We start from the raw sequence: 18,161 nt of genomic DNA, 5'->3' as shown, positions 1-18,161 counted from the left end.
CCAGAGAGCTGGTCAAGGAACTGGGAGCTGTCTGCCATTAAACCCAGGTGACAGTCTGGTGAATCCAGGTGACCCAGGTGAATCTGGGACCATGGAAGGGGAGCCAGGGAATCTGAGAACAGGCCCCAGATCAAGATGAAAAGACCTCTCCTTGGGTACTGAGTAATTATGGAATTATAGTTTACTAGTGACCTAAGGGGTGGAGGGGTTTGTGTATGACTTCAGTAAGACTTTGCTGAATAAGTGACTGATTGTACTTTGACTATTGTACTTTGAAACTACTGATAAGTGACTGATTGAGTTAATCAAGACTTTGCCCCATGAGAGGAAGACTTTGATACTACTGATAAGTTACTGATTGAGTTAACTTAAAAGTGACTATTTTACTTTGAGACTATGCTGTGAATATTATATTGTGATTTTCTGTGATAAGTTGTAATATGGTGAATGCTGTATTTTGAATTATGCTGTACCTTGATTTTCCATGGATGTTTTGCTTTTGTTATGGAATAGAGTGATCACTATACTGAGTAATCAGAACCTTAAAAAAGCTGTTCACAGTATTTCTTCTGGAAAGCTTTTGTGTATGGCATTACAGGGCATAAGGCTGGAATGTGTTCTGGGAAGGACCACTATTCCTGGGGTTCCTGGTTTAGGGCTCTGAACTATCTCTATTAGAATCTAAAGGGAAATAATGGTAGAGATGGCAGCAGTGTTATAACTGGCCTGGAATATACTACCTCCTGCCCCTCTCTTTGTTTGCCTTGCTGCTTTAGCTATGGTGACTTGCCCGCTTATAAGAGGTAGTTGGTTGGAAGCTAGTATTATTTAAAGTGCTAGGAATGACACCTCTAATACTTACTTTAAAACATTTCTCCTGTGGTTTAGAAATTCAAAAGGTACTTTATACAATGCCATTGATTGTTACAAGAATTACATTTTTGGGTAGCTAGGTGGCACAATAGAGCATCAGCCCTGGAGTCAGGAGGACCTGAGTTCAAATCCAGCCTCAGACACTTCACACAAAAACTAGCCATGTAACCTTGGGCAAGTCACTTAATCCCAATTGCCCTCCAAAAAGCAAAAAAAAAAAAAAGCACAAAGAGTTACATTTTAAAATATTAGAATTGTCTGTTTAGGGACAGCTAGGTGGTGCAGTGATAGAGCACTGGCCCTGGAGTCAGGAAGAGCTGAGTCCAAATCTGGCCTCAGACACTTAACACTTACTAGCCATGTGACTTTGGGCAAGTCACTTAACCCCAATTTCCCTCCAAAAAGAAAAAGAAAAAGGATTGTCTCATTTATTTTTAGATTGAGTATGCCCAGACTTAAATTTGTATTTTAAGACTGCTTACTTTTTAATTTCCATTAAAGCTTAAGCACAGGTATCCAGGGCAGGTAGGCAATGTGGTACATAGATGTCAAGCCTAGAGTCAGGCAGACTCATCTTCCTAAGTTCAAATCTGCTTCAGACATTTACTAGTGATGTGACCACAGGCAAGTCATTTAACCCTATTTGTCTCTGTTTCTTCATCTGTAAAATGACCTGGAGAAGTAAATGGTAAACCATTTTTGCAAAGAAAATACCAAAGGAAGTCATGAAGAGTGGGACACAACTGAAACAACTCAACAACAACAAGAAGTGCCCATAGAGTGTGGGCCAAGTGTGCAGGAAGATCCCTGAAGCCCATGTTCTATGCATGCCTGTGAGCTTCAAATCACTACAAACATGCCTTTCCAGGTTACAAACATACAGTATTGTAAAACCAAGCATGAGCAGCTTTCCAGAAGACTGCTATGAACAGTTTTAAGATTCTGATCACATAGTATAGTAAACTCTCTATTTATTCAGCAGTAAACTAAAGCAAAACATTCACAGAAACCAAAGTACAGCATTCACAATGTTATACATAACAACTTATCACTAAAGTGGCCACATAGTTTTAAACAAAAGACATCATTCAGTAAGTCCTTAACTCAATCATCCTTAAGGAGCTGACCTCCTTACACAAAGTACAAAGGTCAAAGTTCTCCACCCCTGGGTCACATCATCTTAATCTCAGTCAAAAAGTCTTCTTTCTTCTTGATTGGAGATTAGTTTCCAATCATCCTTAACTCAACCATCCTTAAGAGGTACAAGGTACAGAGTACAAAGCTCTCCCACCCCTAGGCCACAGTAAATCATGATCTTCTCAGTCACCATTAAGTACCCAAGAAGAGATCTTTTCATCTTGACTCAAGGTTGGCTCTCAGATTCCATGGTTCCTCTTTCATAGTCCCAGCTTTTGCCTGAATTTATGCAACTGTCACTTGGATTCAAAGGTAAGCAGCTCTCAGTTTCTTGTCCAGCTCCTCATCCAGTTCCTTGTCCAGTTCCATATTGAAGCTCACAGGGTCCAGTGCACCTCAAGTCCTTCACAGTTTCTGTTTCTGGGAAGACAATGCCTAGCAGAACCAAAACAACATTCATATATATTGCTGGCGCCATCATCAATTCACTTTCTGCCTGTGAAATCAACACAGATCCACCAACAAGGACTGAAAACTAAAAACACATCATCAGTATGATCCCAGGAACTCTGAAACCCTCCTCCAGGACTTCTGTAAACAAACAACAAGAAAATCCTCTTTAAGGGCTTCCAGTAAGGTACCAGAGCTTCTGTACAAAGTGTCACAAACAAAAACCAACACAGACAGAACAAACCAACAGAGTTCCAGTCTCCATAACCATTCCCTTTCTCAGTTCTGCTCTCTCCCAGCTTGGGCTTCTCCTTATATATGGTCATTAGCTCCTCTCTGCTCTGCCCTTCCTGTTGCATCAGCAAGTTCCTCCCACTTTGGGTTTCACAAGTTCTGTTTCTTAACAAAGACTTGATATAATCAAGGGCAAGGCTCAATTGAAACAAGGTGCTGAGTACTTGTTTGCTTTCCATTACAAGTATCTGCACATCAAGACAAAGCATTACATTGCTGGGGATTGGAGGGAGAAGGGGTGAGCCAGGGTTGACCACATGTACTTATGTATTTATGGATATTGTAAAAGTTTCACAAATTCTTTAACATTTAATTTTGGTGATAGTGGAATTCAGCAGACTACATTTAGCAGTTTATATGTTTACAGGTCCGTCTTTAAAAAGTAGTGCAAAACTATTATAAATAAAATATATTTTAGTAACATTGAGGGATTTAAGTTCAAAGATGAATGGACTAATATAGTGCACAGCAAAATGAGGATTAATTCAATCAATTAGCTAGTCACCCAATGACTTAAACTGATATAGTCTGAATGATAAATTCCACATTCCACAGCTCTGCTCTGAACAGAGAAATAAAACCACTACCACCATTCTGTGAAAACACGAATCATGAGTATGTGTCTATCACAAAAGAGGAAAAAAATAAAATCAGTACAGAATTTAAGGGGATTCCTATACTCCAAAATCTCTATCTTTGTAAATTCATGATATAGGAGGAAAAAGAGAGAGAATGAAAAAAAAGAATACTCTTACAGCATGAAGGCTGCAAATATTTCAATTCCTTCATTCAAAATTTAACAGTACATGGTGAATTGGATGTCCTGTAGTTATCCTGAATTCATCATATCCAAAACAAAACTCATTATCTTTTCCCCCAAACAATCCTTTTACTATCCCTTCTATCTCTATATATCCTATATCACTCTTCCCTTTCATGGTCAAACTCCTTGAGAAAGCCATCTACAATCAGTGTTTCCTCTACTTTCACTCTCTTCTAATTGCTCTGTAGTTTGGTTTCCACTCTTCTCATTCAACTGAATCTGCTCTCTCTGAAGTTACCAAGAATCTCTTGATGAAACAAAATCTAATGACCTTTTCTCAGTTTTCATCCTTCTTGACCTCTATGTACCTACCAAATGACACTGTCAATCACCATCTCTTGGACACTTCTCTATAGGTTTTTGTGATAACCACATCTTTGGGTTCATCTCCTACTCCTACCTCCACTCCACCTCAGTTACATAAATGATTATACCCTTATGTGATCACAATCTTTTATCATTCCATCTTTCCCTATGCCTTGTGAGCATAACCATGTTCTTCATCCTTAACAAGACTTCTAATTCCTCCATTCCTCAGTTTTCCCAGGCCATCAACCCCAAACTGGTTATACTCTTCTCCTTTCCCTCCCTCAACCCCTTTTGCACTAAAATCCCTTGCTAATAACACTGTCAAGACTCATCTTGTATTACTTCTACCTTTTCAGTCTTCATTCCTATTCACTTGAAGAAAATACAAACCATGCTGATGAGATCTCCTACAAATTAAGATCACATCTCAACTGGGTCCAACTTCAACAAGGCAATCATTTATGCTTCCCTAATCCTGCTGTCTCCAACTACTTCAAACCTTTTCATCCTTTTCCAAACCTATCATAGAAATCCTCCCACCTTCTTAGCTGAAATCTTGCTTCATATTTCACTAAAAAAAATTGAAGTCATTCACTAATAACTCACTCTTTTTGACATCTATCATCACTTAAATGGCTTTCCTACTATCTTCCCCTTCACCCATGCCTTGCCTAAAGAGTTGGCCCTTTGACTTAAAAAAGCAAAACCCTCCACATGCACAAGTGATGCCACTCTATTCTGTCTTCTCCAACAGATTGCCCTATCTGTCATCCCCACTCTCTCACTAATCTTCATTTTCTCCCTATCTTCTAGTTGTTTCTTTGGTGCTTATAAAAATAATCATGTCACCCCATCTTTAAAAAATACTTAACTAACCATCCCCATTACCTATCTTCATATATTTCTCCTGCCTTTCATTGCTAAACTCCTTGAGACTCCTAATTACAACCAATGCCAACACATCTTCTCCTCTCACTCACTACAGTCTAGCTTCCAACCTCATCATTCAACTAAAACTGTTCTCTCAAAAGTTGCCAAGGGTCTCTTAATTGTCAAATCTAATGCCCTTTCCCAATCATTTAGCCCTTGACACTGTCGATCCCCCTCCTTTTCTTCAAACTCTCTTCTTTCTAGTTTTTTGGGACACTGTTCTCTAGTTCTCCTTGTTATCTGACAACTCTTTTTCAGTTTTCTTTGCTGGATCTTCCTCCATGTTATACCCATTAACCATGGGTTCCCCTAGTGCTCTGCTCCGGATCCTCTTCTTTTCCTCCTCTGTAGTAGTCATTTGATTATCCCATCAACTCTGATGGATTCAATTATCACCTCTATGTTGATGATTTTCAGATCTGCTCATTCAACTTTAACCTCCTTCCAGACCTCCAGTCTCATATCACCAAATGCCTACTGAACATCTCAAACTGGATGTCTCACATTTTCAAACTTAAAATAACCAAAACAGAACTCATCATTTTTCCTTCTAAGCCTTCCCATCATTCCAATTACCATCTAAGGCACCACCCACTAAGGCACCTCCCACTCCTATATGCTCATTGTTATCCATGATTTGTCACTTGTTCTCATCCCATATATTCAATCTGCTGCCAAGTCTTGTCATTTCTATCTTCACTCACACAACCACTATTCCAGGGGCAGAGTGGCATCATCTCACACTTAATCTATTGTAAGATGGTGCTGACTAGTCTCCCTGCTTCAGGTCTCTGTCCACTCCAGTCTGTCAGTCAATAAACATTTATTAATGTACTGTGCTAAGTGATGGGAATACAAAAAGAGGTAAACAATAGTCCCTACTCTCAAGGAGCTCACACTCTAAGTTAAATTAAGGTGGAGACAATCAAACAAATGTGTAAAAAAAAAGCTATATTCTATATAAAAAGGAAAAATTAAAAGATAGGAGACACTAGAATTAAGGTGGATTGGGAAAGTCTTCCTGTAATAGATGAGATTTTAGTTGGGATAAAAGGAAGCCAAGGAAACCAGGAGACAGAGATAAAGATGGAGAGTATTTCAGGCACAGGAGACAGGCAGAAAAAATGTCTGGAACAAAGAGATGGAATTTCTTGTTTATGGAATAGCAAGGAGGCCAGTGTCACTGAATTGAAGAGTAAGTGGCAGGGAGTGAGGTATAAGAAGGTTGGAAATATAGGAGAGGACTAGGTTATGAAGGGTTTTGAATGCCAAATAGAGGATTTCATATTTAATCCTGTTGGTGATAGGGAGTCACTAGAGTTTACAAAATAGGGACATCACATGTTCAGACCTGTGCTTTAGTAGCTGAACAAAGGATGAATTAGAGTAGAGACTTTAGGCAGATAGATCCACCAGCAGGCTCTTGCAATGGTCCAAGCCTAGGGTGATGAGAGTCTGTACCAGTATGGTGGCAGTGTCAGAGTTTTCCCTCTGACATATTTGAGAGATGTTATAAAAGTCAAATCAATAGGTCTTGGCCATACATTAGATATTGAGGTTCAAAGTTGATTCATGAGAGAAGGGGTCAAAGTTTTTGTTTTTTCTCTTAAAAAGACTGTAATGTAAAGATATATGTATTTTTAAAAGAAGAGAGAAAAAGAAACACTAGTACAATCTACAGCTAGAGTGATAAAACAATAGATCTTCATGTAGAAGACAAAAATGGTCACATTTTTCTTTTCTATCACATTTATACATGTAGAATAATAGTCACTTATAAAGGACTAAAATAGATATTATGTATACATTAAATATTTACAACAATAGTAGTAAATGAAAAATTTTAAACCACCATATCAATGGAAAATATTAGCCCATATATGGTTATATAGCACATAAACTAAAGTGTTGGCAATTGAGATTATTAATAAGAAAATGAAACTTCTCTGGACAAAGTCACAATTTTACATCAAAAGCTTTTATTTAGAACATTGTACACTGTAACATATTCAAAATTGTTCTGACAGAAGCAGCATAAGGCACATGTACAGGGAGCATTCTTAGAATCTCTTTGGCTGAATTTGAGCTAGTTCCATAGCTTGGAATAAATTTTTCAGGGGACTATTAAGGTGTGCTCATTCTTAGCAAACATATCTATTTGAAACAAACTTAAATTTATATGTATATATCTAAATTTCCTTTCACAAAGATATATACAATATACATCTACCCACATAAATGATGCAGCAACTCCTCAATGTAGTATTGATATGTTAAGAAATGTTTCTAAACCTCAGGCCATCTCATTTTGCTGGGGCAATATTGATGAAACATTGTGGCATGGCTTGTACTTCACTTCCTAAAGGGAAAGGAAAACATTTAGGGAAAAGAATACTTTTAGGATCCTCTTTGAATATTTATTAAAGTCTTGATTATTTCACATACATTAAATTTTCTTCCATGTTATGAACTAACATTCACTAAAATAGAAGGGAGGAGAATCAAGTTTTCATATAAAAAACTGGCCTAGAATTATATCTAATTGTATCTACTTTCAGTAAGCACCACACTAGAGCAGTAGTCTCCAAAGAGAGAGAGCTATGCACCCCAGAAGTTTCTTAAGATGATCCATGGGGTGTACGAAGAAAATATGAGGAAGGCATCTTCCTGCTCCTATCACTACCATTTTCTGATAGAAGCAACTCTCACTGGTGGGCTTATAGCAGCATCAGTGAATATGATAGCAGTTGGCTCCTCTATCTCTCCTCCATCACTCCCTCTCTCCAAGGGCTGGAAAGTTATCGAGGCAATATAGGAGACAGATTCAGGTGAAGTGATATAGTGACAGATGTAAGAGGTGGCGGTAACAAAGCTGGAGATGGCAACAATGGACAAGGAGTTAGAGTAGTACATGAATAGCCCCCGAGCAGCCAAGCCAAGTCAAGGGGGAGTCAGTGGATTGGTGGAAGATGACAATCAATCAGCAGGAATTTATCAGTCACCTGATATATGACAGAGACTGTGCTAGGTGTGAAGATACAAAGACAAAAGTGAAACAGGCTATATGTTCTCTAGGAATTTAGCACCTTCCCCAAGCCTTGAGGGACTGAGAAGGTAGTTTCCAGGGAGTCGGGAGTTAGTGATCCTAGTTGTAGAGGATATGAGATCTCTCACTATAACTATGTTTGCGAGTATTCTCAAAACCTGAGAGCAGGCATTGGTCTCAATAAATGTCTTGCTCTCTATCTACCCACAAGATCTCATACTCTCTTTTCCCTAAGTCTTAAACAACCAAGATTGAAAACTTCTTCCCATCAGGAATGATTACCTCATTAGTCTCTAGAAGCTTGCATATTATTTTACAAATATAAACAAAATAGCCAGAGGATAATTTGGGGAGGAGGAAGGGACTACCAACCAGAAGAATTAGGAAAAGCTTCATGTAGAAGTTTGAGCTGACCTACACTTTGAAGTAAAGTAGGGATTCTAAGAGGTGGGCATGAGAAGGGTTCATATTAAAGGCATAGTGAATGGCAGTACAGAGACAGAAATGGGAGACAGAGTATATAAGGAAGAGTAATAATGTCAGCTTGGTTGGACTGAAAAGGGTATGAAAGGGTCAAGCTGTAAAGGTAAGTTGGGGCCAGGTTACAAAAGGCTGTAAATGCTAAACAGGATACAACCGTGGAAAAACCTGAGAAGAAAACCATGACTGGGAAAATTATTCCAAAAGAATACCTCTAACTAGGATGGATATCAAGATATGAAAAAAGCACTAAATTAAGTTGGAAAATCTTAGGAGACATTTTTTAGTGTCCACAGCTCTGAACCACAGAACAGGTTTGTCCTATGGAGGAAAAAAAGTGACATACTGAGTGTTCATCTCCTAAACAGATCTCAGTCCTCTAAGTTGACTTTCTCCCAGCTTTTCAAGAATTGCCTCTATCACTCCAGCAAATGAGGTTGCTGAATTTGTCTAGAGATCCTACAATACAACAAAAGAAAATGAAGTGTTAATAAGTAAGTATACAGATATGATGCCCTTGAGAACAGTCTCCCATGTATGTGATCTTTGATGTAGCCAGCCATCCAGAGCCACACAGAAGGACTCAGGCCATGTTTCTCAAAGGCTTGTCAGAAAAAATTAACTCCCTGTTGCAACCAGTAGTGGACCATTAGGACAAAGAACCAGACTTGCGAAATTTAGATACTCCCTATACAAAGAGGAAGATAATACTTGAACACAGAGATTCTTAACCAATTTTTTTATCATGGACCCCTTCAGCAGCCAGGTGAAGTCTTTAAACCCCTTCTAAGAATATGTTAATGTATTAAAATGCACAAAGTTACAAAGAAAAACTATTATGCTGAAATACAGGATTAGAATCCCTGCCCTAGACCTAGCGCAAACATCTCAATATCCCAAATCCAAGAAAATGGGAAGATGATCCAAGACGAGAATGTTCCTAAAAAATTCTGTAAGACTGAAGAAAAAAAAATGTAATCTAAGAAATAATGAGATATATGCAAAAATTTTACAGAGGAAGAGCTTCAAGATTGTGGTGGGAAAGCATAATTTTCAAAAGAAAAAAAAGTTTGAGGAATTATGGTTGCCTTATTATTTATAGGTGAATTAAAGAGGTAAACATAGAACAAGGCCAGGAAAAGCTTATAAACCTAAATCAAGTGTTCCATCAAGATTACTGCAATATGCTTGCTTTGATTTTTCATACAATAGTTGACATGACAAATCAAAGAGGCTCATTTCAATCAATCATTCTTTTTGGCCTAAAATTCTAACCTGACATCCTTAGCCAATTGAAATGTTGTCCCATACACTGTGCTTCCCATGGGCCAATAGAAATATCCAAGTGTTTCACTTAGCTTCTCAGTGCTTTTCTACAGAAAATTAGGTGCTACTGATTAACAAGATGTGACAAGAGCAAGGTATGATTGATATCTGGATGCACTTTGGAAAACTAAATTATAAATGTTCAAAAAATTAAAAAATAAGAAATTATATTTTGTTACTATTTTACACAAATATTGATACTGATGCCTTCACTAAATTCATTGCATCAGACAGCCATATGTCATGTATGTCATTCAATGTATCTTGAGAAAAGAATGGAAGTTTTGCAAAATGAAGAGGTTAATATCGTTATTCTCAGTCCTTTCACTTTTGAGATATTGTGATATGTTAGTATATCACAAGTGTTAAACCAAAATTCTTAAAAATAATAAACATTCAATTACATTGCCATCATTAAAAATATTAATATTGTTTTAGTGAAAAGAATATTTTAGTGAGCAAAAATGGATTTTGAATCAGTTATAAATAAAAATTGTTTTGAAAAACTTTAATTTTTTTCATCTTAATTCCTATTTTGTGTATGCTTTATAATATACATTATATCAGAGTAGAATAGAAATTGCATATAGTAAACAAATAAGCATATGAAGTGAGATCTCAAAATGTTTTTATTGATACAGGTATGATCAAAGATATGCTAATTGGTTTAGAAAGTCAAATATGGCCCTCAGGTTAGATTTTATTCAATCCTGGATTAAGTTATAAAAGTATTCAGCAAAAATCAAGTTTGTGCTTAGGTTATATTATTTAATAATTAATGAATTATTATAATGAATGTTGAACTTTCATTTTAATATAAACACTATTTTAAAAGAAATGTCAGTTTTATAAAATGAAAGTATCTGGCAAAGGAGATTTGAATAAGTTGAAAAAATGGATTTTTTTTGTATTTTATATCATTAATAAGAGGGAAAAGAAAGCATACAGTCACATTTTGTTTTATCATCATTCAAGTGATGGAATATTTTTTCCCAATTAATTTCTTTGGGTCAATTGTCAATTTCCATCTTCCCAGAAGTTGGTTTTAGTGTAGGAAGCAACATGGCTTTAAGAAATAGCATGGAAGACATGAATTCTATTTTTAGTTCAGACAGTAGTAACTAGCTGTAAGACCTTGAACAAATAATTTAGCTTCCCTGTGTCTCAGTTTACCTATCTATAAAATAAAAATCTTGGAGTAGTTGATATCTAATGTTCCTTTTGTCATACCTCTGTACTCCAAAGTATTTAAGATATAACCTTATCTTAGTAACAGTCTAAAATATGGTCACCAAGATTTTCAAGATTTTTAGAAATTATAATAGCTCTATCTAAAGCAATAATTTTCAAAATGGAGTTGTGCCATTCATGGGAAGTCACAGTTTCCAAGAGGGTTTCAAAATGTTCCAATACCAGTTCCAAATAGGTTTCAAATAGCAGGTTGGTAGTAACAGTATTTATACCAAAATTTGTATTTATTGGCATAATTTCCCAAACTTTATCACCAGTCTTTTGGTTTTTACCTTTGTTCTTTCTACACTATCCTCTTATCTTCACCTAATTCAGTCAACATTTTCTGCAGACCTATTGTGTAATCCTTATGGCCCTTATCCCCTAATTGATGATAAGAAAATTGATTTATTTCCTTAAATCTCTGCTTTCTCAACACAAACCCAAAGTGATATTCCTGAAAGCACAGACCTGACGATGTCATTCCCCTATCAATAAATTATAGTGACTTCCTAGTAGTCCTGGGATCAAATATAAACTCCTTTGTTTGGTATTTTAAGTCCTTCAGATGTTCTAACCTACCCTCACCCTATACTCCAGTCAAACTGACCTTCTTGCCATTCCTCACACACAACATGCTATGTCCCAACTCTGTCCTTGCACAGGTTGACCTCCATGCCTAGAATATATTCTGTGCCCACTCCCACCTCTTCTTATCCTGAGTTTCCTTTAAAGCTTAGCTCAAGAATTATCTTCTGCATGAGACATTTACTGATCAGACTATTCTGCATTGTCATGATTTATTTTGCATATATTTATGTTAATTAAAACAAATATTTATTAATCACCTACTAATATTGGGTACTATACTAGGCACTGGAGATATAAGCACAAAAAATGAAATAATACCTACTTGCATTGAGCTTCAGTCTAATATGTATACACGTTTCTTCCAATGAAATGTAAGCTCCTTGGGGGCAGGGACTGTTGCATTTTTTTTTGTCTTTGGGCTATATCCTGAGCCTAGCACAATGCAAAATGCTTGTTGATTAACGAATCACTTACCAGACTTACAAAATAGAAGTATTATTACTTCTGTTGTCAAAAGCATGTAATTATTATTAAATTTTTTTTAAATAGAGGTTTTTATATGGCTATCCATGGTCACTAGAACCTTGGTACTGCCAAGGTAATGTTCTAGGGAACAGGCAACAGAGTCGCTGATTTCAGGAAGGTACAAGATAAAATATAACTCATGGAACTTCATGATTTCTTCAAATCATCAATATTAACTGATGTGAAGGACTCCTTTGAAAATATGTGAAATATATATGTCTGTGTGTATATATATTTTTTTACTGTTGAAACCTGTGACTTCATCAATGTAGGAAGTTTCTGGTGAGGTAATTCCTCCTACCAATACTGGTTAGAAACTGAGGCAGAACTTTGAACACAACATAATCTGACTTTTCTCTCTGTTCTGCCAATGTGGCCCCTTAACAATATGTCATATGACCACAGGAACTTTCCTCCCTTGTAAACAGTGAGAGCAGCTGTTTTTCTTTTTAAGGAAAATGGCTATTTAAAACTACAAAGTGGCAAAAGTTCACCATGAATAACTAGATTTTCTTTCCAATAAAGTCTAGAATCAGGATTATAGATTATAGGCATAAAACTTTGAGGTCCTCACGGGCCAGCTGGTATAGTTCCCCCTCATTTTACAGATGAGGAAAGTGAGGTACAGAAAGGCTGTGACTTTCCCAAGGTTATGGAGGTAGTAGGCATCAGACGTGGGAAATGAATATAGATTCTCTACTTACTTCTAGAATCATGCATGTATATAGAAATACACATGTATATATATATATATATATATATATATAGTTTTTTAAAATGTGGTAAAACATTTTAATACTCAATTTAATACTAAAACTATAAAGAATGTAATTTAATTCAGTTGATTATTTAGAAGTAATGTCAAGATCCTTCAGTGTCTTGGGATAATTATGAAAATCAGTTTTCATTAGAACATAGATATGTGTTTAGCATAGTTTTGGCATGACTTTGAAAAATAAATTAGTCCTATCCATGTTAAGGAAAGGAGGGTAGGGAAGCACAAAATCTGGGATGCTACTGTCACTAGCAGCAGCAGTAAGGACTGAGAGACTGAGATACATAAAAAGTAAAAGGTCAGGAGTCTAGGATTGGAGCTGTGCCACCAAAGAAAACACAAGTCACCAGTTAAGCCTTTATTGCTCCTGAGACTGGAACAACTGATTCGTCTCTCCTGCTTCCCCTTCCCTCTTTTAGTCCCAAAGGGCAATGAATCTATCTTCATGAAATATATCTTCATCCCCAGAGAGTTTATTTCTTTATGTCTTTAAAATCTGCTTTTAAGAGAGTCTCTTTCTTTCTACTCTGTGAAGTTATAAATATGAATAAATAATTCTCTTTCATTTGCTCTTGTGTCCCCAATCAAAAAAATATAGTGTTTTGCTGGAATGGTGAAATAGAGAATCTCTCTATCTCTGCTACTGGGTGGTCCACTATTGTCTCTTTCTGCTGTATTCATGCAATCACACACTTAAGCTAGCATTGAAATGGTTAGTCATTTTTATCATAAAAGCTGACCTTAAACATAGGTAAACATAAATGGTAAATGACCACCCAAGAAATGAAGATAAATTTTGGAAAGTCCAGAACACTCCCCTTTGGGAAACAAAGAGAAAGGAGGGTCACATGATCAATCAACAGTTCCAATCTCAGGAGTACAAATGGTTTTAGCAACACAGCTTTGCCTCTTACCTTCTATGCCCCATTAAACTGTGAGCTTCTTGAGAACAGAAGCTGGTTTTTTTTTTGCCTTTCTTTTAATTGTCAGTGCTTAGCACTATGTCTGGCACACAGTAGGCTCTTAATAAACGTTTGATGGCTTGTCTTGATCTCTTTGGCATTGTTTGGCCACAAAACATGTCAAACTTAGCTACTACTCATGACTTTCTTGTCTTCGCATGACAGGATATCTGCCCTGCTTCTTGTCATTTTGGACCTGGTGATAGTTTTCCTTAGCACAGGTTAGCACTATAAATAATTATTTATGTCTGTTTCATTGTTTGTTGTATTGGATGTTTAGTTAAACCTAGGAAAATAAGAGCCTCGATATATGGCGAGATAAGTAAAACCTTGTGGTAAAAAGAGTTTAATAGTGAAAAAAAGTTTATTTAATAACTAATAGTTCATAAACTAATAGTTCATAAAGTGGGTCTCAGAGCTACTAATTAATAGGATGTTACTGTTTTATTAATTTATGAATAAATATAAATGTATGTTCATTAATTACCCTAAATGAGAATAAGTAATGTAATTTATTACATAGCAAGTCAAAGGGTGAGGGTCTGGTGTGGTTGTAACACATATTCTTCTCAAATTCCCACATAGGCTACACATGAGGGTGGTCTTTAGAACTCTACTACCCAGGTATAAACAATATCAAAACAAAATAAATGTAAGGAAATTTGGAGTATAGATACTAGAGACAGCAACAGTATAGTACATAGAGCACTGGGCCCAGAGTCAGGAAGACCCGAGTTCAAATCCAACCTCAGACACCAGCTGTGTTACTCAGGCAAGTCACTTCAGCTTTATTTGCTTCAGTTTCCTCGACTATAAAATGAGAATTGTTGTGAAGATCAAATGACAATATTTGTAAAAAGCATTTAGCACAGTTCCTGGTACATAGAAGCCACCATGGAAATGTTTATTCCCTTCCCTACTAGCAGATGAGGAAACTAGGAAAGACTTAATGTAGAAGGTAAAATTTGAGCTGAACCTTAAAGAAAGTCAGGAATTCTAAGAAGTGGAATAGAGGAGGGAGTGTATTCTAGGATTGAGGAACAGCTGGTGCTAAGGCAGGATGATGGGAGATGGCATGCCATGTGAGAGGAATAGTAAGGAGGTCAGTTTGACTAGTCTGTAGCATGTATATATCAGAGTAATATGGGGCATCCCCAAAATCTTAGCATAGTTTTAAATTATTAAAGCTGTATGTAATAAAACTGCAAAAGTAATATGTGGCCAAGTGGTGAAGAATATTAAATAACAAAAAGAAGAGTTTCTACTTCATCCTAGGACGTAAGAACCACTGGAGTTTATTGAGTAAGGGAATGACATGATGAGACTTTAGGAAAAGCACTTTGGTGTCTGTGATGAGGATGGATTGGAATGGGTAGAGACAGACATGGATGGTAAAATCAGACAAAAGGTGATAAAGGCCTACACTAGTGTGATCATCTTGTGAACAGAAAGAAAGGCACAAATGATAGAAATGTTTAGGATTATTAACAATATTTGTTAATTGACTAGCTATATAGGAAGAGTGAGAATAAGGAATTGAAGATAATATCCTGGAAAGACTGTAGCCCCTTCAACAGAAATAAGCAAGTTCTGAAGAGATGAGGGTTTTGAGGAAAAGACTCTGTGTTCTGTTCTGGATGTATTGAGTTTGAAATGCTCAATAGGAGTTGACAATGTGAGACTGCAGGAGAGAGATGAGAAGTAGATGTATATAGATCTGGGAGTCATCTACACATAAATAATAATGAATCCATATGAGTTTTGAAGAAATTAGAGAGAAGATAGAGAGAGAAAAGAGAAGAGGGGCCATGAAGGAGTCTGGGCGTACTCCCATTTATAGGATATGATGCAGATGCTGATCCAGAAAAGGAAAATGAAAAGGATTTGTCAGATTGCTTTCCTTTTCAGGAAGGAAAACCAGCAATATCACAAAACCCAGAGAGGAAAGAGTCTCCAGGAGAAGAAGGTGGTCAATAGTGCCAAAGGATTCAGAGAGTTCAAGGAAGGTGAGAATTGAAAAAAGGTTTTCATATTTATCAATTAAAAGATCACTGGTAACTTTAGAGACAGAAGTTTCAGTTTAGTTATGAGGTCCAAAACCAGATGGCAAAGGGTTGAAAAGATATTAAGATGAAAAGAAGCCAAGGCAATGAGTGTGGACAATTTTTTAAAGATTTTGACTGAGAAGAGGATGGGAGAGAAAGAACAAAACCTGGAAGAAATATTAGGGTCAAATCAGAGGGGGTGTTTTTCAAGGATGAGGAAAACCTGGGCATGTTTGCAGGGAGAGTAAATAGGGGGAGGGATGGAGAAAGGGAGAAAGAAAGAAGAGGAAAGGAGAAGAGGGGAATAGGTGACAGAAAGAATGGGGAGGGAGAGAGGGAGAAGAGGAGATTGCTAAGTGGAAGTGAGTGAGAGGGGAAAAAGGGGGAGAAGAAAAAGGGGAAGAGGGAGAGAGAGAGAGAAAGAGCAGTCTGCTAGAGATGACAGAAGGTGGGTAGGATCAAGGGCACAAGTAGGAGCTTTGTCAAGGAGAAGGATGACCTTTACCTCAAAGAGGAGAATTAAAGAGAAAATGACAGGTGATGATAAGAGATTTTGAGAAGGACAAGAGAAAGTTCACTATAAATTCCCTCTTTTCTCAGTATAGTTTAAGGCAAGGTCTGCTGAGTGGAAGGGAAGGAAAGGAAGTGTGGAAAGTTGAGGAGAGAAGATAAAATTGGGAAAACCTGTTATGGGGAATGTTCATGGATTTCAGTTGGAAGGAATAATTGCACTGAGAGTTCAGTTGAGATTAGGTAACATAAAATTGTAGTGAACCCAACTGTGTGACCTTTTGAATTTTGGAACCAGTGCCTTGGAAAAAGAAACCAAAACACATTGAAATGGCCTATGTTGAGATTTGTTTTTCTGACACTGGTAATTTAAGATCAATGGTTCATCACAGTCATTCCTAGAACAATTTTTTCAAGCACATATATACCTGAGAAGCTTGAAGAAATGAAGCATGAAAAGAACTAAGAATCTTCTGTCTCTTCTTCCTCTTCTGCTCCCTCTTTTTCTTCCTCTTCTGCTTCCTCTTTTTCTTCCTCTTCTGTGGTCCCCTCCTTATTTAAATAAAGCATACTAATATTATTTACAGATATTCGTCAGAATTAAAGTAGTAAAGGGAACTGAAAAAACTTTGACCAAAAAAAATACAAAAATACCTACCCTTTTAAATAAGATTCCACAATGTGGACTTTTACTACATGGGAACGCAGCCTAATGCCTCTAAGATAAATAAATCCAGCATGTTTCATTTGCTTTTCTTTAAAATATAGCTTTGACTCCTAATATTAACAAATCAGTTACATATGTCAGAGAATCCTTTTACCCTGAAAATGTGCTTAGAAAAATTTGAAAGTCACAACATAACTAATATGGGAATATGTTTAGTATGATCATACATGTACAACCTTTATCAAATTGCTTGCTTTCTCAATAAGAAGGGAGGGAAAGGAGGGAGAGAGAAAATTTGGAACTAAAATTTTTTTTAAATGAATGTTAAAAATGTTTTACAAGTGATTGAAAAAAAAAATATTAAAAAAAAAAAGAAAAATCAGAAATACAGCCTAGAAGACTGAACAACCAAGGGGAAGCAGTAAAAAAAAAAATAGCATTTTGTTGTATTATAATATTTTCTGGAATAAAAAAGGGGGGAGGGTGGCTGGGTGGCACAGTGAATAGAGAACTGGCCCTAGATTCAGTAGGACCTGAGTTCAAATCCGGCCTCAGACACATAACACTTACTAGTCATGTGACCTTGGGCAAGTCACTTAACCCCAAATGCCCTGCCTCCCTCCTCCAAAAAAGCAAAAAAAAAAAATTTTTTTTGCTTAGTAATAGCATTCTGAGACATTTTTTTCTTCTGCATATTATTTGTAATTTTAGTCTTGTCAGTAGCTACTAGTTTAAAATTTGCATAACTGTGCCTTAACACATAACTCTGTGATATTATTTCATTGTGATTATCTATATATTTATCATATCAAAACATGTTCAGGGAGGCAGTTGTGACAGGTTGTATTGAGAATTGTCCTAGTAGTAGAATGATCTTGATTCATTGGCCTTGGTTCAGAATGACCTTGCTGCTGATACTTATAGGCTGTGTGACCATAAGCAAGTCACTTAACTTCTTAGTGCCCCCAGACAATTCTAAGGATTACAAAATTAGCAGGTGACAATCGATATTGGTAGAAGGAATCACCTCCTGAAACTCCCCTATGCCAATGAAATTAGAGGTTCAGCACAAAAATAAATAAATGAATGAATGAATGAACGAACAAACAAATAAACAAATGGATGGATGGATAGATAGATAGATAGATAGATAGATAGATAGATAGATAGATAGATAGATAGATAGAT

At 36.5% G+C, this 18,161-nt stretch overlaps 1 protein-coding gene across 1 annotated transcript in view; it reads right to left on the bottom strand.

Annotated features, from left to right (window-relative positions):
- Nucleotides 1-6,775: 6,775 nt before the first annotated feature.
- Nucleotides 6,776-18,161, bottom strand: part of SH3BGR (SH3 domain binding glutamate rich protein) — a 101,256-nt gene continuing 89,870 nt past the window's right edge. Inside the window, 3 exon segments of the mRNA XM_069074851.1 lie at nt 6,776-7,175; nt 16,735-16,782; nt 16,784-16,858. Coding sequence (XP_068930952.1) covers nt 7,110-7,175; nt 16,735-16,782; nt 16,784-16,858 — 189 coding nt within the window. The 3' untranslated portion in view covers nt 6,776-7,109.

This window comes from Petaurus breviceps, unplaced genomic scaffold (assembly GCF_028583685.1).
Source record: "Petaurus breviceps papuanus isolate PSGF00001 unplaced genomic scaffold, PetGlider_PUasm1.0 90897, whole genome shotgun sequence".
Classification (NCBI taxonomy): Eukaryota; Metazoa; Chordata; class Mammalia; order Diprotodontia; family Petauridae; genus Petaurus; species Petaurus breviceps.
The sequence above is the reverse complement of the archived record's forward strand: the minus strand, read 5'-3'. Positions and strand labels throughout refer to the sequence as shown.